The sequence below is a fragment of the Gavia stellata genome, chromosome 11, assembly GCF_030936135.1.
Source record: "Gavia stellata isolate bGavSte3 chromosome 11, bGavSte3.hap2, whole genome shotgun sequence".
Lineage (NCBI taxonomy): Eukaryota > Metazoa > Chordata > Aves > Gaviiformes > Gaviidae > Gavia > Gavia stellata.
Genome location: NC_082604.1, coordinates 16,275,040 through 16,302,554, shown reverse-complemented (window position 1 = coordinate 16,302,554; position 27,515 = coordinate 16,275,040). Strand labels below are relative to the sequence as shown.

The 27,515-nt window shown below is 42.0% G+C and overlaps 1 protein-coding gene across 1 annotated transcript in view; it reads right to left on the bottom strand.

Moving 5' to 3' along the window:
- The window catches only part of LOC104258683 (probable cation-transporting ATPase 13A4), a 43,110-nt gene extending 16,228 nt beyond the window's left edge, over positions 1-26,882 (bottom strand). Inside the window, exons 1-16 of the mRNA XM_059822968.1 lie at positions 26,820-26,882; positions 19,132-19,305; positions 16,483-16,620; positions 14,165-14,235; positions 13,992-14,072; positions 13,039-13,108; positions 12,077-12,211; positions 11,589-11,661; positions 10,804-10,935; positions 9,426-9,596; positions 8,834-8,991; positions 5,365-5,553; positions 4,987-5,048; positions 4,109-4,259; positions 1,100-1,186; positions 232-385 (exon numbers count right to left, since the gene is read on the bottom strand). Coding sequence (XP_059678951.1) covers positions 232-385; positions 1,100-1,186; positions 4,109-4,259; positions 4,987-5,048; positions 5,365-5,553; positions 8,834-8,991; positions 9,426-9,596; positions 10,804-10,935; positions 11,589-11,661; positions 12,077-12,211; positions 13,039-13,108; positions 13,992-14,072; positions 14,165-14,235; positions 16,483-16,620; positions 19,132-19,305; positions 26,820-26,882 — 1,909 coding nt within the window. The remainder of the gene's footprint in view (positions 1-231; positions 386-1,099; positions 1,187-4,108; positions 4,260-4,986; positions 5,049-5,364; positions 5,554-8,833; positions 8,992-9,425; positions 9,597-10,803; positions 10,936-11,588; positions 11,662-12,076; positions 12,212-13,038; positions 13,109-13,991; positions 14,073-14,164; positions 14,236-16,482; positions 16,621-19,131; positions 19,306-26,819) is intronic.
- Positions 26,883-27,515: the final 633 nt, after the last annotated feature.

The following is a 27,515-nucleotide window of genomic DNA, read 5'->3' as shown; positions in this document are numbered from 1 at the left end:
CTTGTACAAGAGTTGGTACTTGCTTTTATCTCTTAGCAGTCCTTTTTTGCTGAGAAGGGCTGTATGAGAGCTTAGCCTTAGGCTTGGAGCACAACAGAGAGACTCTAACTTTTTAGGCTGAAGTAGAAAGTCTTAGACCCAGAAATCTCATTCGGACCTTCCATTTCATTGCACCATCAAAAGTCACTTATACATACGTGTTTCTAGGAAGCATTTATAAATATTAGTTACCTGTTTCTGCTCTACATAACATGGCTACCATTTCTGGAGCCCCTTTTGTGAAGACCTGTTGTTCCCCACCAATTTCCTGAGCAATGACAGACATTCTCTGCAAGGCTGAAGAAAATGGAAACTGATGTAAAATGGTAACTCCTTCCACTGGGGCCTAGGAGAAAAGCAAGTGCATTAGATACTATGGCAAGGATTTTAAACTCAGGCCAAAGGATTTTAGGTTTATCCTTTGGGCCATGGTAAGAAGTTAACCATGTATAATGGGCTGATTTGTCACAGTGGGACAGAAAGGACTGATATTTAAAGAGGAGGTGAAATTTGTGCAGAAATATTTAGCTTAAGCATTAGGAGAAGTTCACTGACAGTTTTAGCAGACTATTAGATGTAATTTACTGAAAGGAACTCACTAGTCCTGTTTCTTTAACAAGACTCTGCTAGGTCTTACACTAGTCTTGCAAAGGGAAAATGGATGTCTGAAAGCACCCCTGCCCTGCTCCCTTGGTGTCTGTCACCAGTAATGGTCTGACATCAGCTACCAGACTCTGCTGCAGTCCCAAATGCTTTTAGAGATCTTTAACATTCAGCTGAGTTTGGATTGAATCTTGAGCCACCAGGACAGGCAAATTCCTGAGCTGGACAATCAGTCATCCAGCATCGCCCTGCTTCTGGTGTGAGCAGCAAGCTCCCCAGCAAGCTCCCCTCTTTCTAATGAGAGAGAGACAGGCAATGTCTCTGCAGGCAGTACAAGAAAGACGAAGTGTGGAAGAGCTGTCTTGGACTAGGACAACCAAGCGTTTCTCTACTGAAAGGTAACTCTTACACTGACAGTTTAACTTGATTATGAACGTGAATCTTGCAAATAGCTTACACTGCTGGCTTTAGGCCCAGGCCTAACAATTGTGGCATGTGTGGATCCTTGACCTTCAATCTGGTGCCCACTGGAATCATCTATCACCTGTGTATTGAAAGACAAAAATGTTTCAGATCACAGCACCAGTAGAGCTGAAAGGAACCTCAAGGAATCATTTAGAGCTTTTCCTTCCCTCAAAACAAGGTATCTTATTCATTCCTGAGGGAGTTCTGTCTGATCTCACACTAAAAGCCTCCAGTAATGGAAAACACACTGCCTCCCTTGGCAATCAAATCCAGAGCTTCACCAGCTTCACAAAGATACTGCTGTACTCTTGCACAGCAAATAGATTATGTCCTCTCGCTGACGAAATCCTTTATTCTTTACAATCCACTTAAATATGCAAAAATATTTAGATATAACATAGACGCAATGGGAAAATAATAAATAAGAATTTGTATTAATGTAGAAAGCACCATCCTTTGCTCTTGAAGTATTCCACAAATCAGCTGGATATTTTAATCATCACAACGTGACTGTGAAGAGCAAAAATATTTTATGGTGTCAAAGGGCACATATCACACAGAATCACTAAGGTTGGTAAAGACCTGTAAGATCATCAAGTCCAACCATCAACCAACACCACCATGCCCACTAAACCATGTCCCACAATGCCTCGTCCACACGTTCCTTGAACACCTCCAGGGATGGTGACTCCCCCACTTCCCTGGGCAGCTTATTCCAGTGTTTCACCACTCTCTCAGTAAAGAAATTTTTCCTAATATCCAGCCTGAACCTCCCCTGGCGCAACTTGAGGCCATTTCCTCTAGTCCTGTCACTTGGGAGAAGAGACCAACACCCACCTCTCTGCAACCCCCTTTCAGGTAATTGTAGAGAGTGATAAGGTCTCCCCTCAGCCTCCTCTTCTCCAGACTGAACAACCCCAGTTCCCTCAGCCGCTCCTCATAAGACTTGTGCTCCAGACCCCTCACCAGCTTCGTCACCCTTCTCTGGACACGCTCCTTGTAGTGAGGGGCCCAAAACTGAACACAGTATTCGAGGTGCGGCCTCACCAGTGCCAAGTACAGGGGCACGATCACCTCCCTGCTCCTGCTGGCCACACTGTTTCTGATACAGGCCAGGATGCTATTGGCCTTCTTGGCCACCTGGGCACACTGCTGGCTCATATTCAGCCAGCTGTCAATCAACACCCCCAGGTCCTTTTCTGCAGGGCAGCTTTCCAGCGACTCGTCCCCAAGCCTGTAGCGTTGCATGGGGCCAAAGTGCAGGACCCAGCACTTGGCCTTGTTGAACCTCATACAGTTGGCCTCGGCCCATTGATCCAGCCTGTCCAGATCCCTCTGCAGAGCCTTCCTACCCTCGAGCAGATCAACACTCCCGCCCAGCTTGGTGTCGTCTGCAAACTTACTGAGGGAGCATTCAATCCCCTCATTTAGATCATCGATAAAGATATTAAATAAGACCGGCCCCAAAACTGAGCCCTGGGGGACTCCACTTGTGACCAGACACCAACTGGATTTCGCTCCATTCACCATGACTCTCTGGGCTTAGCCGTCCAGACGGTTTTTTACCCAGCGAAGAGTGCACCTGTCTAAGCCACGAGTCGCCAGCTTCTCCAGGAGAATACTGTGGGAGACAGTGTCAAAGGCTTTACTAAAGTCCAGGTAGACAACATCCACAGCCTTTCCCTCATCCACTAGGCGGGTCACCTGGTCATAGAAGGAGATCAGGTTGGTCAAGCAGGACCTGCCTTTCATGAACCCGTGCTGGCTGGGCCTGATCCCTTGGTTATCCTACACGTGCCCTGTGAACGCCCTCAAGATGAACCTCTCCATTATCTTCCCTGGCACTGAGGTCAGGCTGACAGGCCTGTAGTTCCCCGGATTACTCCTGTTTCACAGGAATTATTTAACAGAATCACAGAATCACCATGGTTGGAAATGACCTGTAAGATCATCAAGTCCAACCATCAACCAACACCACCATGCCCATTAAACCATGTCCCACAATGCCTCGTCCACAAGTTCCTTGAACACTTGCAGTGATGGTGACTCCACCACTTCCCTGGGCAACTTATTCCAGTGTTTCCCCACTCTCTCAGTAAAGAAAATTTTCCTAATATCCAGCCTAAACCTCCCCTGGCGCAACTTGAGGATTATTCCTGTTTAATTTTTAGATTTGATGGGTGTCTACCTAAGGCTGAGATGGCAAGATGATGCCCCTGGGGAAAAACATTCTCTAACTCCTGTCATAACTGGATAGTTTATTCCTTGAAACTTGGCTGTTTTACATATTTTGCAGATACAAAACAGACAGGTGTTAAGTACAGATGTTGTCACCCATGTAACTAGCTAATCCTGCCCTGAATCTCTTATCTTGCATCAGCAATGTCTTGTAGCTATACCTTCCAGCAGGTAATTATGGGCTGGTTTCCTCTTATCCATCTCAGATTTGCAGCCTTTTAGTTTTCATTTCCCCCCAACCGATCAGAGAGTGAATAGCAACACTGATGGTTGTTTGTAGTTAATGCGACAGAGACTGAAAGCAGAGTGCTTTCATAGGGGCATGGGATTTCAGATCTGAAGATGGTAGAAATATCTCCACATTGACAGAGCTCTAACAAAGGTCAAAGTCTTGTATCTAGTTCAAAGCTGGCAGAAATCTTTTACATGCTCTGTAAAAGCAGTCTTAATCTGCATATGTCACATCTGAGACTTCCTGTTATCTGGCAGCAGCCACAGTCAGAGTTAATACCCCAGTGGGGTTTGCATGATATCCACCATTTCCAGTCAAACAAGCTAAGTACTCATAGTATCCCTAGGTGAAAGCTCTAGGCAGAAACAAGGAACATTTCTCCAAAAGCATGTGGTATCTCTTCTGGGTTTTAGCTGTTTTACTTCTGTGTGGGAAGTGGCTATTTGCATGGGAGCGCTTGGGACATTTCTCCTTTGCAAGAACACCAAAACTCCCCACCACTAGTTGCATAACAACAAAGCACAGCTTTACCCAGTTAGTGGCCTCAAACATTTTCACATCCAGTGGATCTCCGTGGATCTTGCCCTCCCAAACAATTAGTGAATGACAAACCGCCATTGCTCTGAACACTGGGCCCCAGGGCAGGCTGTGGTCCACAGGGAAGCTGTGAATATCCTGGAAGCTAACACAAAAGAGAACATAAAAATTATCATCAGAGAACACCAAACAACATATGACTAAAAGAAAAAAAAAATCCTAAGTCAGGGGACCGTTAAAGTCCTATCCTGTGGTCAGACTACAAGCATGTTTCTGGGGACTTGTCCTCCCCCATGAGCTATTTGTCATGCACCTATTAAAGGCTGAGATACACGTGCTCATAATATGTGTATTCTGCATAGTTAAGGAGTCCATTGGGATGGACAGAGGAACAGATTATGATAAAATATCTTCCTTGCGGCTTGTGTAATGGCTCCTGAGCTGTGAGGCTGATGTAAGTTTGAGCATTTTTGTGCATGCACGTTTCTGGAAATGTAAATGGGCAAAAACATGGGCATTGAAGGAACTGAGCAGCAATCTCATGGGTAACAGTGACTTCCTGTCATAAAGGGTTGGGGCACCGCTGCAGCTTTGAGATCTAACCCAGTATGTCTACTGCAGACTACCCTGCCTGGGCATGCTTGCCAAATGCTAACGACAGTGGCTGCATCTTTTCATGTGGAGCAGGACCACTGGGATAAGGCAACAAACTCATTTTCCAGAGGCTATAGAAATAATATTGGAAATCTAAACATGGGGAACTTCAAACTGCTGTTTGACATTGTCTTTCAGATTTGTTCATATGTCTAGGAGGAGAATCCAGTCACTATCCCACCAAATTTAAATGCCATTGGTGTGTCAAGGAGCCTTACCAGTTTCTTTCACAGGGCAGCAAGCCCCAAAGATCCAGGCCATCTTCTGTTAAGGTGCCAGTCTAAGTTAAAATGTACATTTAAATTAACTTCCCACATGAGCGCTCCAAGAGGAACAAAACGCGAGACTTATTTTAAGACGTTACTGTCCAGAAAATGCCAGCACAGTGCAGAGCAAAAGTGCTACCAGCCAATTCCTAGATTCCAAGAAAAACAACAATTCGCACAGTGTCTGTTCAGATGACACAAACTTAAGTATGCAAAATTGGTCAGAGTATTTCTACAATACAATGGAAATGCTTGATCAAAACCCATACTCTCCCACCCCTAGCGTGGCTCCCATTACTAGTAAGAGAGTAACCACCACATAGCAGTTACTTTGTCAAAGCAGATGAGGTTCAGCTGTCCACACATGTTGATCCTCTGTGGGCTGATGCAGAAGATGCCCTTTTTCTTCAGCCTCCGCTGGGTATAAATGATCCCTGTTGTTAAGGCAGCTGGCAGGGCTGGGGGGACAGCAATAGTGATAACATCCAAAGCCTTCTTCACCACTTCTCCTGCCTCCTCCTGACATAAAACCAAAGGCAGTTATCAGCAAGAGGGTGGCAAGGAGTGCTGCTTGGATTGTCTGAGTGTAGCCCTTTCATCCCTCCTCCCCTCCACTGCAGGGGCTTCAGGCTGTGCTGTTTTCTGCCCATGGTCCATTACATATTCATCTCCCTAAGAAATTAATTGCTTTGATTTAACCAAAGGCTTTAAGGCTACACCACTGCTAAAGAGCAGCCTCCAGGCCTTCCTTCATTGTCCATACCAAGAAACCTGCCAGGCAGAGCTCACAGTCTCCTCCAAAGCACGTGAGTTCAAACATGCCAGCTAGGTTACTGCACCTTCAGTCAAGCCCACTTTCCCATGATACAGCACACAAGAATTGAATCTGCTGTTTATATGGGCATTCATCCAACTGCCTACAGGCACAGCTCTGGACTCCATGTTAGGGTAACAGGTGAGACATATGGAATGGCGCTGAAATATAGGGAAGAATGCATGAGCTAATGATTTCTTCTGACCTTATGTTCTAGGAGTTGTGAAAGGAAATTGCTTTTACCTGCAGGAAGAGACATGGAAGTAAAAGTTACATTTCTAAAAGCAATCTTCAATTTGGGAGCTTAGAGGTCAGTGTAAAACGGACTACCAGTATGCTGAATGTCGTCACTGTTACTCTTGGCAGCTGATATCACTGCTAAAGGATTGAAAAAAATTCAAATTGGGGTCCCAGAACTGAAACACTGCAAACTAAAGCTGATCTGCAAACCATCATAGAATTCTGTTATCACTGCTTCTGAGCTTGGAACTTTGACCATAAATCATGTTGCATTTGATGTGCTGAATTTCCATCATGTTCTCATTCTCCCTTCATTGATACTGTTTCAGACCACAGAAGGCACCAGCTTGATAATATTTTGTATCTATTTTATGTTAGAATGAAGCACTTACCACCTTTAGATAAACATAGTCACAGAAGAGAAAGCATTTAGTATATCATGTGACTGAAACTTACACCAGTCTGACAAGACAGTTTCAGCTGCTGTGGTAACATCAGCATGTGTTTTACATATTACAAGGGAGAAGTTAAACAGAAAAAAAAAAAAGGAAAAAATGCAAAGCAGACACCAGGATGTGTTCTTAAACACACTTTCTTTGATATCCCGAGGGGAATTAATCTTCTGAGCCAATTGATTGTAGATTATTCCAAAAGAGAAAAATTATTCAAAAGCTGACTTGCAGAATCAACCTTGCAACTCAGGACTTGGACTTTACATTGGCGGATAATTATCAAGGCATGAAATGATTTCTTGAAAGTTTTTGAATAAGCTCTAAAGCAATGAGGCTTTAAAAATTGCAGAACTACTGTTTACAGTGTACAACTATTTCTCACATTGACCTTGATCCATGAGAATGAGTGAACTGTTTTTAAAAGGGTTTCAGGCGAACTGTCCAGAGATTTAGAGACCAACATGGCAGGGCCCTAGGCACACTAATAGGCCTTAATTACCCTCACTAGCCTCACCTTCACCCACACCCTCTGTTCTTGGGTTCATGAGCTCCATTTAAGCTCAGGCCTGAGCCTTCAGTCCCTGTCTGAGCCACGTTTTAGGTGTGTACCTGCCTCTAGCACTGTCTCCTAGATGGACACCTTTAGACATGAGTTGCAGCCTTGCCTCTTGTCCTCATCTCCTTCTGCTTCTGACTGGTCTGCCCGGATTATTTACCACTTTCCCTTGCCTGGGACTACTGATGGGCTGTTACCAGCACCCAGCTCTCCCCACCACGTTCAGATACTGTGTGACTGTGCCCTGGTCGGTAAGGGAACTACCTGTGCTCTGGTCAGCCTCGGCTCCTGGCTTCCCCTCCTCTAGGGAATAGCTGCCCCTTGCTGCTTCCTGACACGGTAAGTCTTAGTTCTACATTGAGAAACTTGATTAAAATTATAATACATAATTAATCGACCCTTGATGTATATGGCACATTAGAGAAGAGCTAATATAGCCTTCACAGAGGGAATTAATACCCCATAATCCTCCTGGAGAACTCTGGAAAAAATCAGTGGAGATGTGTGTGACTCAACTGATACAGGATAGTTGGCTTTGCAAAAGTTATTTCCCAAAAGCTCTCAAGGATATTAAGCTGAGTGATAACTAAGTGAAGGTGATCTCCCTTCCACCCCCTCCTTCCCCCACCAAATGACTATACAAATATACGAGGAAAAAAAAAGGCAGAAGAAAACAGGGAGTTCTTTGTAACATCAGTAATTTGCAGGGATCTGTGTTTACACCTGTACTGTTCAGGGCTCTGTAACATGGAAGAAAGGTGGCTGAAGGGGTGGCAAATGATCTCTAAATCATTAATAGTGCAGGAAACATCAAATAGAAAGCAGCTATTTGCTACTTCTCTAAAACAAGTATCTACAGTGCCTTCAGTGATTTAGACAGCAGCTTTAAAAACATTTTTACGCAGTACATAATGAAACTGTGGGAATCATTGCCACAGATGCTGTCAAGTCCAAGGCATAAATGAATTCAGAAACGTATTAAACCACACTCTGGGAGATTTTCAGTGGCTGTTACAGCTAGATGGTCTAGATACAAAAGACAGCTTACTGAACTGTTAAGCCTTTCTCTTCAGGAAGTTAGAAGACTAGACCAGGGAAGAATTGTTCTATACTTGCCCTACTTCCTAACCAGTTTCCATAAGCATTTGATACCAGTTACTCTCAGGGACAGTGGACAGGGATAGATGGGTCTTTGATCTAAACTGAAGTTTTTGGAAAGCTGCCTTTTCACAATGACGTATCAGTCTGTGTCCCATTTAACCCATGACTCACTTGTGATTTTTCTAGGAATATATAAGAAGTGCCACAAAAACTCTGTAAAAGCTACTTGCAGACTGCTAAGCTCTTGGGATCTCCCATTTTCAGAGCTCTAGAAAGCATTATGCTAATTACATGCATTGATAATTACATGTATCAGCAAGCACAGGGCAGGCAACACACAGAGGCAGTCGGCATACAGAAGGCTGCTGCTAAGACATGCAGTGCTTGCATAGGATTTGCTAAGACCTCAGAAGAAATGACTATTGGGAAACAGTGGGTTTTGGCACCTTGGAATTGAATGTATGCAAGCGTGTGTACTGTCAAAAATTCAATTACATTGTAAAATGGCCTCATATACTAAGGCAAAAAGGAGAGTGACAAGGACCATATTTTTATACATAAATGTATATGAAGCCACTCAGGTTTCAAGTCTCTTGAAACTGGGTGTGACCATTTCTCCTGCATTTAGTAACTCACCCCATTAAGTGCAAATACACACACTGTGTAGATCATTCCAATGGCTGCAAATGCTATGAGGCACATCAGGAACCGGAGGGCATCTCTGTACAGCTTGAAGTTCATGGGTTTAGGGTAGAGAATGGACCTCACCAGATCCCCTTTGGCTGTATTGAAACCTGAAAAGACAAACTAAAATCATTCCAAGGGGAAAACATTTCCAAAAGTTCTCTACAAAGAATGGAGAGCTTTAAAATGACTCATAATTTCTGTAACTCAAGAAAGAAGGCCCAGATCTTTCATTTCATTGTATGTGACCTACTCTGCAGAATATAGAAAAAAACTAATTTTGTCTTAAGGAGGAGGATTTTTTCAATGTCTCAGAAGCAAAGCAAAATTCTTCTTTGCAATCATATGCTAGTAGTTTCTGTAAAAGTTATGCAAGCAAAGAAACAATGCATAATAGCTTAGCACAGCCCAGAATATCGATTCTCCATCTGACTGTTGTGAATTTGGATTAACGCCTTTAACTTAATGTTACAGGGCACATTAAGACAGACTGTTGCAGTAAGAAAAAGCATGAAAGGAAAAGCAAACTGAAGTGTTGACTGACCAGTCCGCAGCACCACAGCTTTCACTACTCCTCTGTCATCTGCCTTGGTCTGTATGACCTCTGTTCCACAGAAGAGGACATGTTTTTTGTAATCCTCTGCACAGTGCATTCTCCAGGGCTTGAAGTTATCAGCTTGGGGTAAGTGGGTCTTTGTTACTGGAATACTTTCTCCTAGGGAAGATTAGCTCAGATGAGAAAAACTGCAGTACACCTTAAAATCAGCCTGCTGACTTTCAAATAAGTACAGTATCTAGATATCTAGATGGTAAGTTAAAGGTATTTACTAGAGAAACCAGATTAGAGAAATGTTACTTTTATATTGTGACATCCTCAGAGTGAATAAGAGTTTGAAGCCTAGCAAGCAAACAGACTCTGCCACAGAAAAGCTCTCCTCTGCATCAGTACAACAGCTTCATGTAAGTCTGAGAACTGAAAGCAGTCCAAGGGCTCCGAACCCTGGCTGTAGATATACAGACTTGAAAAGAGACCTGAACTGGTGTTGCATGACTCCACTTGATGGCCACAAGTTGTTTACCTAGTTTGAACCTCATGTGTGGGTCACTACACTATTCCCTTAGGTAGATTAAACATGACATTCCCTATTTCCCCTTCCTAGTAAAAAGAAGAGCCTTTAGTTCAATGCTTGACAGCTGACAAATATCCTATTTATGTCAGAGCAGATACACTAAGGTGAGGCAGAAGAAATATTTTCTGACAGCTGAAGCTTTCTAAACGAGAGGGTTTCTGGAATTTCTCATTTACATGAAATTTCAGAACTGCGGGTTTCAGTTCAACTCAGACCACGTCCAAATTTAAAGACAAGAAACAGAACTATGAACATCTTCTGCATCAAAAATCCTACTTTGCACTCTCACACCTGGTGTGTCCTCCACTGCTATCACATGAACGTGGGGCTAAGTGTCTGGAGGGCTAGACAGACACTCCAGCAGGTTGGAGATGTTGCAGCGATCAGCAACAAGGCATTCAGAGTGACCAAGAGAAACCCCTGCAGCCTGAGCAGACTGTGGGCCCTGTGTGGGAACAGCTTTGCTCAGCTTCTACTGTTTCTTCTGTCCTGCTCACTCCTCTTCACTGTCCACTCTTTCCTTTCTAATCAGAGGATCCCTTCCTAAATTCTGGACCCCAGAAAGGAAGAAAAGGATGAACTGCCCTTCCTAAAGTCCATCTTGTCTGTTTAGATAAGCTGGGGCTAACTATAATTCAGTCTTTATTATAGCGAACATCCGAAAAAATCCCTTTCTAGACTATCTCATAATAAGGGTGATACATGATAATACTGTATGTCCTGTATCACTGGCTGAAGCCATAGGGCTATGATGATGTTTTAATGGTAAATCGGGGAGGGATGAGCTGTTACCTGTCAGCATGCTTTCATTTACAATGCACTGCCCGCTGATTAGGATGGCATCACAAGGCAAAAGAGTTTTGCCCTCTTTCAAAACCAGCATATCTCCAGGAACAAGATGGTGTGATTCCAGCTCTTGGAAACCTGTAAGTGACATGTAATGCAAACTTTGTGCTTCACATATTTCTCTGTGGTATGGGGAAAAATACAAGGAACTACCTGCTGAATAGACTGTTAATTCTTTATAATGGCTGATTGATAAACAAAGGACCACAAGTAGGACCTAAGAATACAACCTCCGATATTTAGAAAAGCCTAGGCATCAGTTCGAACTACAGAATTCCTTCTTATCTCCCCAGGAGCCCAACCAATGGTTATTGTTCCAATGTGCTGACCTAACTGAAGAAGCTTGGATCTACATTTCTCAGTTTGACTCTGTCTTTTTGGATTGTGCTCTAAATACCATGGCAATGAACAGACTTTCCATGGAGTAATTAAGTGGATTTACAGCCATTTAATGGCTATGTGGTTGGCTTTGTCAGCACTGCTTTAAGAAAAATGACTTAGTTTTCCTGATATTTTTTTGCTACGGCTGCGCTCAAACAGTTATGAATATGATTGATGTGCCACAACATACTTCTAGGTCAAATTAACCCAATCTGCAGAAGCTAGTTAATCGAGCTGAGAGACAGAAAAGGAAACTGCTCTAGAAGGAATTTGACAATATACATTCTTGGGTTTGATATAAATTGCTATAGAAATGAAACACATTGAAGAAAGAAGTGTACAGGAGTCACCTTCCTTATTTCTGCAGACAGTGACCATGATGTTGTTATGAGACTCAACCAGTCTGTGCAGTTTAACCGATTGCTATAAATTAAAGGAGAACACACAAAAGTGTTACATCTTACTTACATGATGCAATTCATCCACTAACAATTATTCCCTTTTGTTATTTCTGGTTATGAGAGCCCTCATGAACTGGGGTCTGGCCCTGCCAGGAACTATACAATCATACAGAGAAAGAAATTCCCCACCCTAATTATGGAGAAGGTGTAACAAAAGGTTACAAAGTGAAGCACTGGAATGGGGAAGGGAGGATGTGGGTAAAGAACCACACAGAGATTATGATGACTAGGAGGCCAGGCCATTGCACCTGCTGCTACACAACGTCACGAGACTAAATCTGAGTAACTCTCATAGCACTGTACGTGTGCATGTTGTAACATCCTGGCCTTTCCCAGACATTAGAAATAAATCCTCCTTGTGGAAAAAGGTGTCTCACCTGTCTAAGATCATACACAGTCAAAAAAATGGAGAGGAGAGACATGATTATGATGGCAGTGGCATACTCCATGTAATCTTCAGCAAACCACAGACACACACTAAACAGCTGGAACACGTAAAATGGATTTAAGACCTGTTTGGAGAGAGAGCAATACTCAAGAGCTGGCCACATTTAAATGGCTCTAGTTATACCCAGCCAGTCCACCCTGTTAGAAATGGGTTGGAATAAAAGCTATTGAATTAAGTGTTATGTCTCCTGACCCCCTTTCTAATTTTGTTAGAAGTGGCTTCAGTGTAATCAGATCGGACCATCTCCATCTGACAGAAGGGCCAAATAATCTGGACCAATAGGATGTTATTTGGGATGTGAATGGCTCAGCCCAAGACTTGTTTTGCTTGCTTCTTCACAAGAAATGTAACAAAGGTGAGAGAAGAGCAGGTTGTGCTGTGAGGATGGAGCTCCCATACCATAGGCACATCTCCACAAACACTCTGCTTAGGCCACATATAGCCAGTTCTTGTCTGAAAAAGATACTGGTGCTTTACATGGTGCTGGGGCCAGAGTCATGAGCTCATTCGATCTCTCTGCAGCTGTAGGCATTTACCAGCTACTGCTGTTCACTTAATCTCTGCTAATTAAGAGACAGCCTTTGCCTGGAAGGTTTGATTTCCAGTGCAGCTTGTAAACATTTGCTGACCCTTCTAAGGCCAACAGAATGAGCTCCCAGGACACAGATACATATAAGTATGAAGCAGCCACACAGGCATGGGGATGGGGAACAATGGAGAATAAATTAATCTATGGTGATTTCATGGAACAGCTTTAAACAGGATTTGAAAAAGGAGTGTGCTTGATGCATGAGTACTAGGAAGCTAATTCAGACATAGACTCCATTATATTCTATATGCACACTCTGCCTCCCCAAGTAGCCTAGAATAAAAGCAATAGAAATGCTTAACCTCTTTGATGAGTAGTTTCCAAATAGGGATCACTGGAACATCAATAGCGTTTGGCCCACATATAACTCTCCTGTATGGGATAAAGATACATCACTTACAGATAAAATAGTGACATTGTAGCTCACTCAAGAAGCTGCAGCTTTCAATAGTCCTGAGAGCTTGTATCGATCCCAGTTTAAAGGCTGTGAGGATCTTTCTCAAAGAAAAAGATAAAAAATTAAATGCCCCTACAGTGCTTATGTCAGAAAAGATGACTGTACCAGTGAAATCTACTTAAACAGACAAGAGGTGTAACACAGCCTTTCAGGCAAATGTTTCCATCACACAAAAATTCCTTTGAAGCACCATAAACAAAGGAATTCTGCACCTAAAACTAAATGATCTAAAACCAAATAATTTTGCATGAAGTTAAGGGTGATTTCAATGTAAGATTCAACATGAGCTAAGGTCATGAGCTAGATTTTCAGTATTCAATCAACTGAAGATCATTTCTTTATTTAGCAGTTTCAGGATTTCCTATTCTGTAAATTGTCTAATGATACAGTAGTTTGTGAATAATTGAACTGAATAAATTCAATGACCAGAACTAATAGAAGTTCAATACAATTACATGGACTCCCACTGAAGGAGCATACACACAACTTATCTGTACTGTCTCACAGAGACGTTCTTTTACTCCAAGTAAGAACTGCTTAGAGTTAGTTACAGGACATAGTTATTTCCTGATGGAGAACAGTAACAGTGATGAATACTGAGACATTTCAAAAACTTAGACAAGGAATACACAACATTCTTTATCCCTTTTCATTCAATTTTTCATGCATGGCCATTTAATCTAAAATTATGTGAATATTAACGGATACATAAGAAACTCAAGGAAGGTGCGCCAACAGCAGTGAATTTACATCTCTTTGAAATACATATGTTGAGTACTTGTGTTTTAAAATGTGTACCTGACATTCTGTTCATTGCAGGTGAGACCAGAACCAAATTTGGCATGTACAGCTGAGCAAGTGTGGTGGTCTTCTAGGGCTCTAAAATATAAAGGGAGTGTTTTCCTTAGGACATTATTCACAAAGAAGCTTAACTTCCTCAGAGACTTGTGTAACCAGGGCACTGAACTCACCCAACTTTCTGGAACTGTTTTGCATAGATATTCCAGACATAGCGGATTTTTTGAACTTGGATGCTTTTCACCTGCAAAACAAAACAAGTACAACAATCTAGGCAACACGGCAAACAAAAATACTCCCAGACCTGCTTAGAGATCTCAGCAAGGCTTCCTCACTGGGGTCAAGCACAGATAAAGCAAATTATATGGGGGGCATAGAGGGAGAGAAGACATGATTGCATATGCTAACTCCCTAGCTATGTTATAGAATGGGGTCCCCACCTCAGTGCAGGTTCCAGTAAGCTTTACAGATCTTTAGGTCAAGCAAGTACAAAGCAGCATTCTTCTCTCCCCATTCTGTGAAGCAAGGAATACAGTCCCCACTCTCATTTCACATATTGAAGGGAAGAGATCACTGATGCAGTGGTGGGTATGCGGGCAGTTGTCAAAGCCCGTCTTCAGTCAACAAGTCCTTTATCTTCTGTCTGGCTCTGAGGAAAGCAGGGGGCTTTGGGCAGTTTGCAGGCATGGTGCCGAGTCCTTCAGCTGAACAGATACGCCAACAGACAAGAAAGGCCATCCCAGGATAATTCCTGAGTCACTGCTAATGCTAAGCCCTTGCAGAACAGTTACCCATTAGGCACACACGCTGCCATTTATAACTTGCAAAAGGAGTCTGTCCTGTCCTGCGTAACAACGAAGCCTATTAGAGATAATGGCACTTTGTATCAGCTGGAAGAAGGCAAGGCTACACACCTATACACATAAGTAATAAAGAAATCAGCTCGAGGGGACTCTCCCTACCCAGTGCAGTACACATTATTATAGGCCAATGAAATCTATACTCAACTCATACACTGACTCAAAATGGAGCTATAACCTCAGTCATTAACCTAACAAGAGTTCTGTAGTCAGGATTTCATGCAATCGGAGCTGCAATATTTGCAATGCTGAAAACTGGAGTGGGAAATGAGGGACGCAACTCGCTGCTGGAACAGGTCCTGGGATAGCTCTTGGGTACTACATGTTACTCTGTGGACTTAGGTAGCTTAAACAGCAAACAGGTTTTATAATTGACATATAAGTAGGGGCTTTTGAATTGCTAGTGAAGGATTAAACTGTTTGCTCTTTGCTGCTTTGAAATCTGTTCTTTTCTATCTAGATGTTTTGATTGATATGAAAGTGTTGTTCAAAGGGCCTATTATTTGAGAGCAACATTGGGCTTTTTTAAGTTACTAATTCGATCCTCTGAAGAATGTTACAAACCAGTCTTCACTTTCATACTGTGCCAGTTGATTAACCTAGCTGGAACTGAACTCTCTTATGTACGTTAATATCTGCCCACACGAAACAGCAGTAATAGCAACAGCTTTGCTCAGCTGAAGTTAGGTTTATAATGAAAATATCTACTAAAAATTGCTGTAGATATAAAAATAAATGCTAACAAGTTAGTTAATCTATTTCCTGGAAAGGAATATAGCTCTTTTATGGGTTCCCCAGTGCAGTGATCTAGTATCTATAATCAAGAGCCAGATATTAGCAAATGTACCATTGCATTCCTATTGCTCATGCCAATTTAACGTGTAATGCTAAGCAAGACATATAACTGAACTGCCTGGTACTTGTTCTAAAATGGGGATAATTATATTTGCTCAACTCATGCAGGACCTTGTGATCTGCTTGGATCAATTAATCATCTACCTTCTCCCCAGTGCCTCACTGGGATCTCAAAGCTATGGAACTGGCAGACAGTCAACAGTGCAAGACCTGACTCCAGCGATTGTAATTTAAAGCACAAACTGGTGCATACAAAGGCAAGAAAACAACATGTGTTTCAGACCCTCCTTGATGAAACATTTCTGGAAATACTGATGCAGCTCTGCCTAGGCACTTTTCTGTTCTATTCCCCTTCAGCTGCATTCATCCCTGTTTCATGTTACTGTGGGAGCTGTGATGTTGGGTTCCTCAGTATCCCTTCAGACACACAGCCACCTCTAAATTCCTTGATTCCTTTGCCAGGAATGAGCTTTTGATTTGGAACGCTGATTCTTCACTACCAACCCCAGTGTCTTGCAGCTCTCCTACTTATAATGTAGGTCTTCTCTCAGGAGTAGTGAGGATTCTTTTTTCATAACTCACCTCGGAGTAAGAGAGGATTTTTACAGAGGTGAGTACAGTTCTTCAAAATCTCTAGCTTGTTTTTCCACAGCTCACTGTGTTCACCAAGCTGCAAGTTTCTTAGCTGGATACATTTCACAGCTCACTTTCACTCTGTGAAGCATGGCTGAGATTTGCTATTATCTCCCAGATGCTGCAGGGAATACTTTACTTACTTGCAAACTTGGCTTCATTATGGCTCTGCTGAAGATTGAGTCTTCCTCAGCAGTGGTTGGATAACCCGTTCTACTTTTGATAAGTGCAGACACAGAGATCCACGTCACAGCCTTATGAGAATAAATCTGAAATTCATCCTAAATGAATATAAAAGAGAAGTGTCACAATTTCCCTGAAAATCAGACCAAACTCACTATCACCTTGGAGTGAATGATTACAGTAGGCCTTTCTAGAGGCTTTCTAGAGCTCCAGCTTTTTTAAAGAACTAACCAACAGGGGTGTCCCAACACCCGTGATAAATCAGCAGAATGGGAGCGGAACCACGGTCCTGTCAAAATGTGAGTACTGCAAATAATTCACTGACCGCAGCTCTGGTGCTTGACTGATAAGGATAGAATGTGAACACCCAGGTCATGATCTAGGACAGGCAAATAGTACAGGACAATCTGAGATGCAGTGATCATACTGTAAAGGGAAGATCAAAAGGAACACTGTACTGCAAAATGGATGTTTAGTGCCAATACCTTTTCACAGTAATTCCTGTGTTAACACTTCATTGGAACACCATGCCTCCCTTATGGTACCTTAGACAAGCTTTTGCCACAAAGTGAGTTCATGATCTTGCTATTTTTTATAAAATAAGTTCAACATTGGAATTGCCTGATAACTAGTGTTGGTTGTACAGTCTTAGAGATTAGAGCAACTACTGTAATAATTACCCACATGTTAAGTTTCAGTCCGAACACTGAACCACATGCATTAAAGCCAACTATGAGACTGACTTATATATCATATGCAGTGTGTGAGCAGTTTGGCAGATGGAAAAACCCAATTACCTCAGCCAGCCAGGTTCTGAAAGCACAGTTATTAAACTTCGTTTGGAAATTACAGCACAAAAAAAAGATTATGTACCAAATATGAGTCCTTTTGAATAATTTAAGGGTTCAAAAAAGAACTTTAATAACATTTATATATCTTATTTATTTCTGCACTTTTCTTCTTAAACTGGTATTTTGAGTAGAATAACATTTATTTTCTGATATTTATCTTTAATTCAAATGTCAGAATTAGTAGACATTGGGATGCAGATTGAGGAAGGAGTGAATAACACAGGTGCTCATTATTTGAACTAAAGTGAGTCAAAATTCAATAACAAAAATGAGTTAATAGGCTCTTATATTGCAATTGCAGAGATGATGATGAATTATGAATGAAGGTTTTGTGTGACGCAAAAGAGAATTCCAAGGATCAAGTTGATGGCATTGTTTGTATCCTTATTAGCAGTAGCCATCACATTGGAGAACTGACATAATCAGAAGGTAGGAAAAAAACTAAAAATGTCATTTTAATACAAAGAACCACGAAGGAAATCAGAAATTGTCAAATGCCCAGAGCATACTTTGAGAGAGCTTCCTGGTAACAAGAATGTACAATATGATTCAATTCTTGTTTAATTACATAAAGGATCATTTAAAAACTCATTTCTTTGACAAGTTCTTGGCATAGCAAATCCACTTAATATGACACACAAGAATAGGTAATTGAAAATGCAAACTGAACTAAAGATTAAAAAGGAAGATTAAACCTAATATGTTTCTTTAAAAAAAAAAAAAACATAGTCCCAGCCTATTAGGATGCAGATTGTTTCAATATAAAATATTCAACTGGCAGATCTGTGATTTTAAAACCCCAAGATTTTAACTGCATGCTGCTCTGCTCATTTAAGAAGGCAGCTCAAATACAGTGCTAGCAAGTGATCCATTTTGCAATTGCACATTTTGCAAATGCCATTGTTCAGGAATCTTTGAAGCAGAACAAATCAAACTTCTGGAAGTAAACCAACCCTGCCAGCTCCTGGAGTATTCAGGCTCAGCTGGGATTCAGAGTCAAGTCTCAGTTTGCTTCTTTTAGTGTTGCGGTAGCTTGCATGAAATTAAATCAGGGTTTGTGTACGTTGCAGTGCTTCAGTACAGTCCTCAAGAGATAGAAATCTGTATTAGGAAACTACTAGCAAAACATAACAGCCCTGAAAGCATTAACTGCAGGATTGCAGGCTTATTGGACATGAGGAAGGGCTGATGGAAAATGGAAACATACAGTCAAGAAAACAGGCAGTCTAAGCTTGCTGTCTTCCTTATACTTATCCCTCATCATGCACTGTTGGACACTGCTGGGGACAGAGCTAGACAAATCTTTGGTTTAGCCCACTGGCTAAATTTTGGCAGAGAGGGGCAGCTTCACCAGGACAGCCAAGTGAGGGTAAAAGGATCTGCTGGACACTGCCAAACAAACAGATGCTTTAGAATCTGGAGCACAGATCTGTAATGTAGAAAGCACAGGGATGGTGGAAGGGAGGAGGGAGGATTGAGAGTGAATAACACAGTCTTGAAACCACAGATGTTAGGTTTTTTCATCCCAAATTCTTTCAGCTTGTTGTCTGATCAGCTGTTACCCTCCATTGCAATCATCATCTTACACATAATTTGTAGAATACTTCAGAGTTCTTTAGATCAATGATGGTAAATATAAGATATTATTTCAGGAAATCAGCAATGTAAGAGATTTCAGCCAACGGGATTCCTTCCAATTAACTCATGTTCCAATGAACTACATACTAGGACTAATATAAGATTAAAGTAGACACCTACTGTTGTTCTAAGCAGAACAATGTCCGCTTCTTCCAAGCTGCAGCGGATGCAGTTTGCCCACACATCCCACTCTGGCTTCCAGTAAAACAGCAACAGCAGAGCCCCACAGGACAAGATGTATCCAGCAATGCACAAGGCTTTTCGGCAGCCTTGGGTTTTGTAGCCAAAAATCTCCTGTACAGCAAAGACAAGGAAAAATTAATTACTATTTCTCTTAAAGAAACATCTGGAATACTGCATTTTCCCCTTATCCACTGCTCTCTCATAGGTACTGTTTGGTATGGTACTGTGAAAAAACAAGTCATACAACTTGTATTTGGCTGCTTTGTGTGTCCTAAACATGACTAGAAAAAAATTTTGCATGTTCCACAGAAGTTTTCATCCACCTTCACAAAGTCTGGATTGCTGTAGTCTGACCAAACTTCTAAAATAGTTTTATGTAGTTGTGAAATTCAGCATGAGACACTGTTACGTGTGTGCATGAGTTGGAATGATATCAAAATATAGAGGCTCTAACCTTTAGGCCCCAAGTCAGGAACACAGATTTGCCTGGTCAGCTTTTTTAAGGTCCGTGAGTGAGAGAGCTGAAGAACTTGACTACATCTGCACTGGGGGATGGAGAGTGGTACAGACCCACTGCAGCAGCTGAGACAGTGCCTGCTTCAGAATCAGAAGCACTACTGCTGTTCTGCCATAGCAGTGAGTCTGCATTCATGCACCTACGCTTTAGAGACTCAGCTAGTGTCTCTGCATGGTGCCAAATGACACTATGTGGCTGCACCAGCTGAAGCTGCTTTGCACAACTCGGCACAGACACAGCCTTTGTAGGGCTGTTACCGTCTTCCCTGATAGCTCCAGGATGGGGATTTGGGACTTTGCCAATGTGCCATTGTCCTAACATCCCAAAATAATAATAATAACTGTTAGTAAGAACAACTAATGAACGCTTGCAGAATGCTTTACATGTTCAGAGGGCCAAAGGAAGCTACTCACTGTAGCTGTATGAGTAGGTATTATTATTTCATTTTTAAAGCTGGTGAAATTGTTACAGTGAGGCAAGGTGACTTGCCCAAAACTTCAAAGGGATGACTGTCAGCATTACAGTTTAAGAGCTGCCAGGTCTTGGTCCCATGGCCAAATTCCCTCTCAGTATTGCTAGCAGGGACTTGGTAAAGGTGAAATGAAATGTATACAGTGAATTTATAAAGGGGACCCAGCCCTGATCTAAGATAGGAGACTGCATGGCTGCAATTACATCGAGTGACCAGGAGAATTTGCTAACATAAGGGTTAAGATTCCTCAATCTCCTTCTTCCTAGTGTATCTGCAGCAATTGTGCAATCTGCTTCTAAGATCAGATATCTGCAGCCACAGATATTGCAAGATCCATTCATAAAGTGAGAAGAAAAGGCAATGTAATTGGAAGGATGAGTAATGCATAATTCCTGGTTCTGTGCTGGTGTCTTTGCTTGTAATGAGAAACACAGGCCCTACCCAGTGGTTCTACACACTGCCTCAGCCGACCTGCTCTATGTCATTCTCCAAAAGACAGAACCTATCTTCCTAGGTAATCTCGGTGGGGTTTCTAAAGGGAAGAAATTGGCACTGTGGCAAAAAAGTATGGTAAACTACACAGGGAATTGGCTTGCATTGCACAGGACCTGGTTATACCACCTTGAGATGCACACGCTCAGCACTTTCAAAGGCTTCTATAACCTCTGAGCAGCCCACAAAAATAAGGCAACTCTGCAGCAGAGAGAAGGAAGCTCATGGAGGACAGCAGATAGGCAAGGTTGCTAGAAGGTAGTTGGTGTGGCAGTCATGTGCTATTAATATTCACATGCTCCTATAAACAGGTAAAGGGCTCTCCATTCACCTGTGTCTAGTTGTATCCTTAACAAAAAGGTTACAAAGTTAGTGTCAGCACCAGCATACAGAATAGTACACAGAACAATGTGACCTTACTGTTCACAGCAATGGCTTACTAGCAAGATCCAGATGCTTGGATCCAGACTTTACAGCTTGTGAGCAAGGCAAAGGAACTCCCAAGGAGACAGAGACGCCTAAGGGAAGAACTGTTAAAAGAACATGCCTTCAGACTTACTCCAGTAAATGGCTGGACCTGGAATAACTGGAATAATATTTTCAAATTGGGATGAGCATGAATATCAGGGTGGGGAAGAATAAGATTGCTGTCATGTGCATCTTGCTTCTGTCAGTGAATCATTCCTTTAATTTCCAGCTTTTGTGCCTTACACCCAAAGTCTGAGAAGTCAATAAGACTGTAGATAACGCAATTAAGAAGGGAGAGGGTGGGCAGTCGGCATATGATTGGCAGTCATTTGGGATCATCTTCCGTTGGCAGTGTTCTTCTCCACTGAAATGCTGAATGATTCCCCAAGCCTGATATGCCAACCTAACCATAGAGCTAGGGCAGACTGTCTTTCTCTGCCTAGGAAACCAGGCACCTATATATCAAAATACGCATCTAAGTCCCTCTACACCTGCATATGTTTCCAGGCCTTTGTTTTCCAGAATAGTTTCCCCTCAAAAAATGGTTTGATCCCTTAGATCTCAAGACACTTCCCAAAACCAAGCATGCATCAATATTCCTCATCTTGAAAACTAGGAAAGAGGAAGACAAGGAAAACAGCTCAGCTGGGAAAAAAAAGCCATGCTCTTAAGACATCCACTACGTTGTCTGCTGGATCTTGCTGCTTCTCACAAGGAACTTTCCTGAGATAGACAGATAGATACCCTTGAGCTGTTCTGACCCAGTGCACATTCTGCCCTATGAACACAGGTGTTGGTTCAAGTTTGTTGGTTTGTGTCTTGATGAACGTGACATTTCTGAATATAGGTGTTCAGGAGCTCTACAAGGAGTAAGCTGGGAAAGGATAAACATCAGATGTTAACTGCTGTTTTGTATCTGGATGTCCATGCAGGAATCTAAAGCCAAAGCAAAGCATTTCCCATGGTTTGGAAATGTCTGGAGCAGGTTACCTGGGCCACATCCTTCAGAAGTAAAGCTAGGCAGGGAAATAGTCTGAGCTCCAAACCTAGCTTGTGCTAAAGTTCCCTGGGCCAGAACCTTTCAATACTTAACTTCAGAATAAAATGTTCTGTTAGGTTGAGGTGTTTTTCCTGATCCTGTGCCTTCAGCTGGAAGGACTATAGCAATGAATGCTGCATTCATAAAAAAAAAATTTAGTACGTAAATAACTCCTTGTTGAAACAAAAACAGTATTAGTACAAACACTTCTCACTTGTCAAATAAGTCAACAGTGGAATTCTTTAAAAGAATTCTCAAATCCATTATCTTCTCAAAAAAAAAAGGTGAATATTAGACCCACAACAGAGGTATTCACAATATTCATGAAGAAGGGGGGGAACAGGCACACGCATGATGCAGGTTTCTCAGCAGATTTATCTAGCCATGTGAATGCCTTACAGTAATTAGGGTTTGGAAATTCTTCAAGCTTATTCAGGATTCAGTAGGCCTATACTACAAAGATCTCCAAGCAAATGCATGTCCACTGTGGCAAACAATACTTCCAGGGCTGGCAGAAATCCTGGTGTTGATGTCACCAGTAAAAACATGTCTGCCAGGTTGGTTTTATGTTATTAAGGGAAAGAGAATAACTTTTGCTGGGTTGTATTTCTTCGCACAAAGAGGCTGTGCTGATGCAGACATGCTTCTTTTGAAGACAGGTTTGATGAATACAGATTTGCACCTTGACAACTTTTCTACTGTGTGAGCAGCCTTTTAGGGCTCAGTGTGTGCATTTGGCATACATAACAATACACAGCCAAATAACCTGGGTTCTTGAGGGCACCAGACCAAGAGATGGTGGAAAACAAAGCTAAGATTAGCTATCTTTAAGACTCCAAAGGGCTTCTCGTTATCTCACAGGAGGTAGCACTGTCTACAAAAGAGGCTGATATGCAGGGCTCATCTCATCTCTGTAGAATAATTTTTAATAATTGTAGTGTATTGTAAAACTTTGTTTCCTTATCTGTTAACATCCCCTTTCTCTTGAGACTCCCAACAGCCAGAATAGTGACTAAAACAAAATGGTTTAGCTTGTGAGTGAAGGGTCTAGGGAGGGGCCATGGATTATTGGACAGAAAAAGCTGCCAGACCTGCTCATTTGGCAGAAAATGTGCTTATTCCAAGAAATGTTCTTAGCTGCTTTTACAATCATACAAAGCCAGCATTCAAGGGCTTATCACTCTAGTGTCCAGTAAGTCTTTGTTACTTATGTTTAAAAGAAAAATTGCATGTAACTGCCAGGTCATCTGCACAGCAGAATTTAAATGCAAAAATCAAACAAGTTCAGGCACCCTTTTCTTTGGTGAAAACAAGGCCTGTAACTACCAGCAAGGAGCCTAAACAGTGGCTGTGAACTATCATATTTCTGGCAACCCAATCACCAGGTATCCTATTACGAACAATCTGTTGCTATAACAACAGATAATAGGATTAAACTTGAAAGACTGGTTAAGATTCACAAGGAATTTAATAACTGAATCTCATTCTTCCCAACCGGAACCTGTTTCATCAGAGGTTTGTTTCCGTTCCCTCTGAAGCCAGTAGCAACATTCACTAGTGTTCCATTAGGAACAAGGTTGTGCCTTTCAGATTCTATCTTAATTTTAAGAGTTAAATTTTTCAAACTCAAAGTATATAAAATTCCTGGATCAGATTCCCCTCAGAATTTTGGCATCCCAAAGGAGGCAGACAGCTGCCAATATGCAGTGGCAAACTGGGGTTCACCAGCTGACTGACTGCAGTTTTCCTATTCCTTCAGACATAAGCAACTGGAAGAACACATGGTTAAGACAGGCTTCCGGCAAATCCTTCCTGAAGCAGCAGCCTGTTGAAGTCTGTCACAATCTTTTGCACTGCAGGACTTACGCTTTGCTCTTCAGGATTTGTGCAAAGGGCATGATTAGTTCCAAGCTGTACAGAGAGGAGCATCAAATAGGCAGAGGCATAAAGCTGTGATTTTCCTCCGTCTTCCTATTCCACTAACAATTACTTCCTCTCAAAAACACCTCCAAGCAGATCTTTCTGAAGGGAAGGAAAAATAAAAGCAACCTAATTCCTAAAATAACCCCTTCCTATTACCATACCTATTAGCCCTCTCTGAGGCAAGCTGCTGTGTCCAGAGTGCTCTCACACTACTGAGATCTTTCCGGTACTACAAATGTTTATGAAGAGAGAAAGATATCATCTCACGCTCCAAATATACATTGCTAAGTTTTAGCTGGGTACCAGGAGAGTGAACTCTCATTCAAGTAAATGTGCTCCAGCCACATAAGGTAATCCCAAAGATGTGCACATGGATATATAGGGTAGATTTCCTAAGTCAGACTGATTATTCTTAAATAGAGGACTATCTAGCATCTCAGCTGTACCAAGAAACAGAAACACTGTAGAAAACTTAGAAGTATTTCTTCTCATTAGAGCTCCCCAACTTTCCTCAGCAAAATGGACAGCTAGTTCAACAGAGAAAAGCATTGCATGTCCAGAGTCCAAATGAACTACTTGCATACTTTCAAAATTACTGGAACTATTTCACTCTGGAAGAACTGGCACCTGCACAATGTCAGCTGTTACATTATTACACCAAGTGATACGATCTTGTCTTAGGAGTCAAGAACTGGTTGTTAAAAATTTGGTTCAGGTGGATTAAACTGACTGTTTGATGTTGAAAAATATTTTTCATGGCTTAGAATTTTAAAAAAAATGTTGCAGGGTCACTGAGACCACTATGCGCCAGTGCCACTTGCTGTGGCTGCCAATAATTTAAAATATACGATTTTAACAAAGAATGCCTGCACATAATTCTCTTTTACCCCATGTACTCTCCTTCTGTCCTCTGCTTAAACACAGCCTTCTTTGTCTCTTTCTTCACAACTTGTCTCACCTATGTCTCACCTACATATTACTTTCTTTTTCACACAAATACGCACACTAGCTGTTCTCTCTTTCTATACACACATTGTTTTTTTCCCTAGTCCTCTTACACCCTCAGACACCCTCACAGATATCTTCCTCCCTTTCCAATACTTGTAATTTTTTTCTCTGTCTCTTACACATACATAACAAAGACACATACATACCTGCCAAATCTAGCACAATTTGGCTATGGTTTTAATTGCACCTACTACTCAACTGCTTTATCAATCTTTTTTCTGTGATTTTCATTTGGGAACCCCAGGTGAACGAGCACTGCTCATGCTCATGCTCAGCACCAGACAGTCCACTTAAACCTAATTAGCTCAGGCTCAATTCTGGCATTGCTAGTGATAGTGCCAGTAGTGGGAAGAGAATGACAGGGTGTTTATGGTCCTAGAAGGACAGGGGCAGGGTGGAGCACAGACACAAAACCAGGAGCCGTTTGGAGATGGGGAACAGTGGCACATCAGCACCAGGGCTAGAGCCAGGAGCGGGGTGCTGCTAGCAGGTTAAGAAACTCAGCAGCAGAGCGAGTTGAGTTCTGCATTGCACTGAGCTAATTAGTCCCCACCCTCAGAGCCAGTGCCTTGCACTTCCTGCAGTGCTCAGTTCATGCTGCTGGATGACTCTGTACTGCATTCTCCAGCACATCCCAGATTACACAGGTTTGTATTACACAAGATATGACATCTCCCCTTCCCTGGATGGCAGAGAGCTGACTGAAAATCTACATTGTATCTAGGGATAACAAATGTCCACATTTTTCCATGACATAGTCTCTTTTTCACTAAAATAGAATTCTCAGTGAGTAGATTTTGAAGATTTCTCCAAGATTTCTGAAAGTGAACAGTCAGGTCAGCTTGTAAGTGACTGTGTTTCACCAGCTTTGCTGGGGCTGTTGCACACCCAGAAGTCCTACACACACTCATAGCAGAGCTACAGTGGCTCTGCAGCATGGGAATTTTGAGAAGCACTGCATTTACCAGACATGCATGAGAACTGTTGCTGTACAGTTGCATCATGGGTCTGACATCTCCAGCAGAATCTGTTAGACGGACAGAATGCATATGTGATGAATAGCTGATCCGTAACACGCAGTAATGCCAAAGCAGCTAAGCAGCACTGAATTTACTATAATCGCGTACTGGGCTTACTATTTAAGAGAAGCACCATGCAATAGATCAGCTATTTCATGTAAATATAGGACTTATTTCCACATGTTACGGAATGCATCTAAATATACTCCTCCCTGGGAAACTCTGGAAAGAAATATGGTAGTTCTGTATTTAGAAATCCAGCTTTATGCAGGCACTTAGGCTGGAATAGCATTGTCAATTCAACAGATTGCATTTGCTAATAATTTATGCAAACATAACACATGTGGTTTTACGTTCCAGAGAAAGCCAAGGTTCCCAGACCTCATCTAACTGGATCTGACCCTAGAGATTCAGCTGTCAAATGGTTAGGAACACTGCTCCGGTCCATCCCTCAAGCTCATATAAGACCACTTCCACCTAGATTTATAATGCCACAGCAATAATCTGTCAAGCCACCCCCTGTTGGAAGGGATAACCAATTAAATCCAGTGGACACATATATTTTCTTTCTGCTATGGGAACACCCCCACCATCCAAAACTAAATTACAGACTGTAGCGTTTTATTGCAGAACATGTGCCATCTGCTGCTTCAAGTTGAGAAAGACCTAGACAGAGATACGACTCACCATTTCATTCTCTTCTCCCTGGTTAAGCTTTGCATAATGGTTCTCAGCAGGATTTTCCCCCATGAAATGACCCTCTGGAGACTGTATAGAGCACCCTGAGGACAGATCTTCAGCGTTGTGTGCTTGAACTTCCACATTGAGGAAGTACTCTAAGTACACACCTTATAATTCTGCTGATGTTTGAAGAATGGAGCTCCTCCCTCTCTGTGGGGTTAGCAGGTAACATTCATCCCTCCTCCCTTCATTCTGTTGTTGGAGTTTTGTGACTGTGAGGGTACATTCATTCAAAGACACTGCAAGAAAGAAAGTTATATGGCACAAGTGTTTGCCACAATGTGACTCCAGGTCATAACTCTAATAGGTGCAAGCAAGTGCTGTTGGCATGCAACTTTCAGGGGAGGGCAAGAGAGGAATATTTTTTCTTCGAGAGATTATGGAATCACTGGAGACCAGGAGTGTGTCCAAATGAGAAGGAAAATAAGCATTGCTGCTGTTACACTCTTAGCAACCAGGCTGAACTAAGTGTCCAGCTGTGATCCCCACATACGTCTGGGAGAAAAATTCAAGCTCTGGCATTGCAAACAGGAGCCCCAGTTTGTGCAGGTGGATTTATGCACTGACTGTGCGTCAGGATCCAGCTATGTAGGATCTGTAACCAGTATTTTTATTCATTATTAAGAATATCATCATGGAATG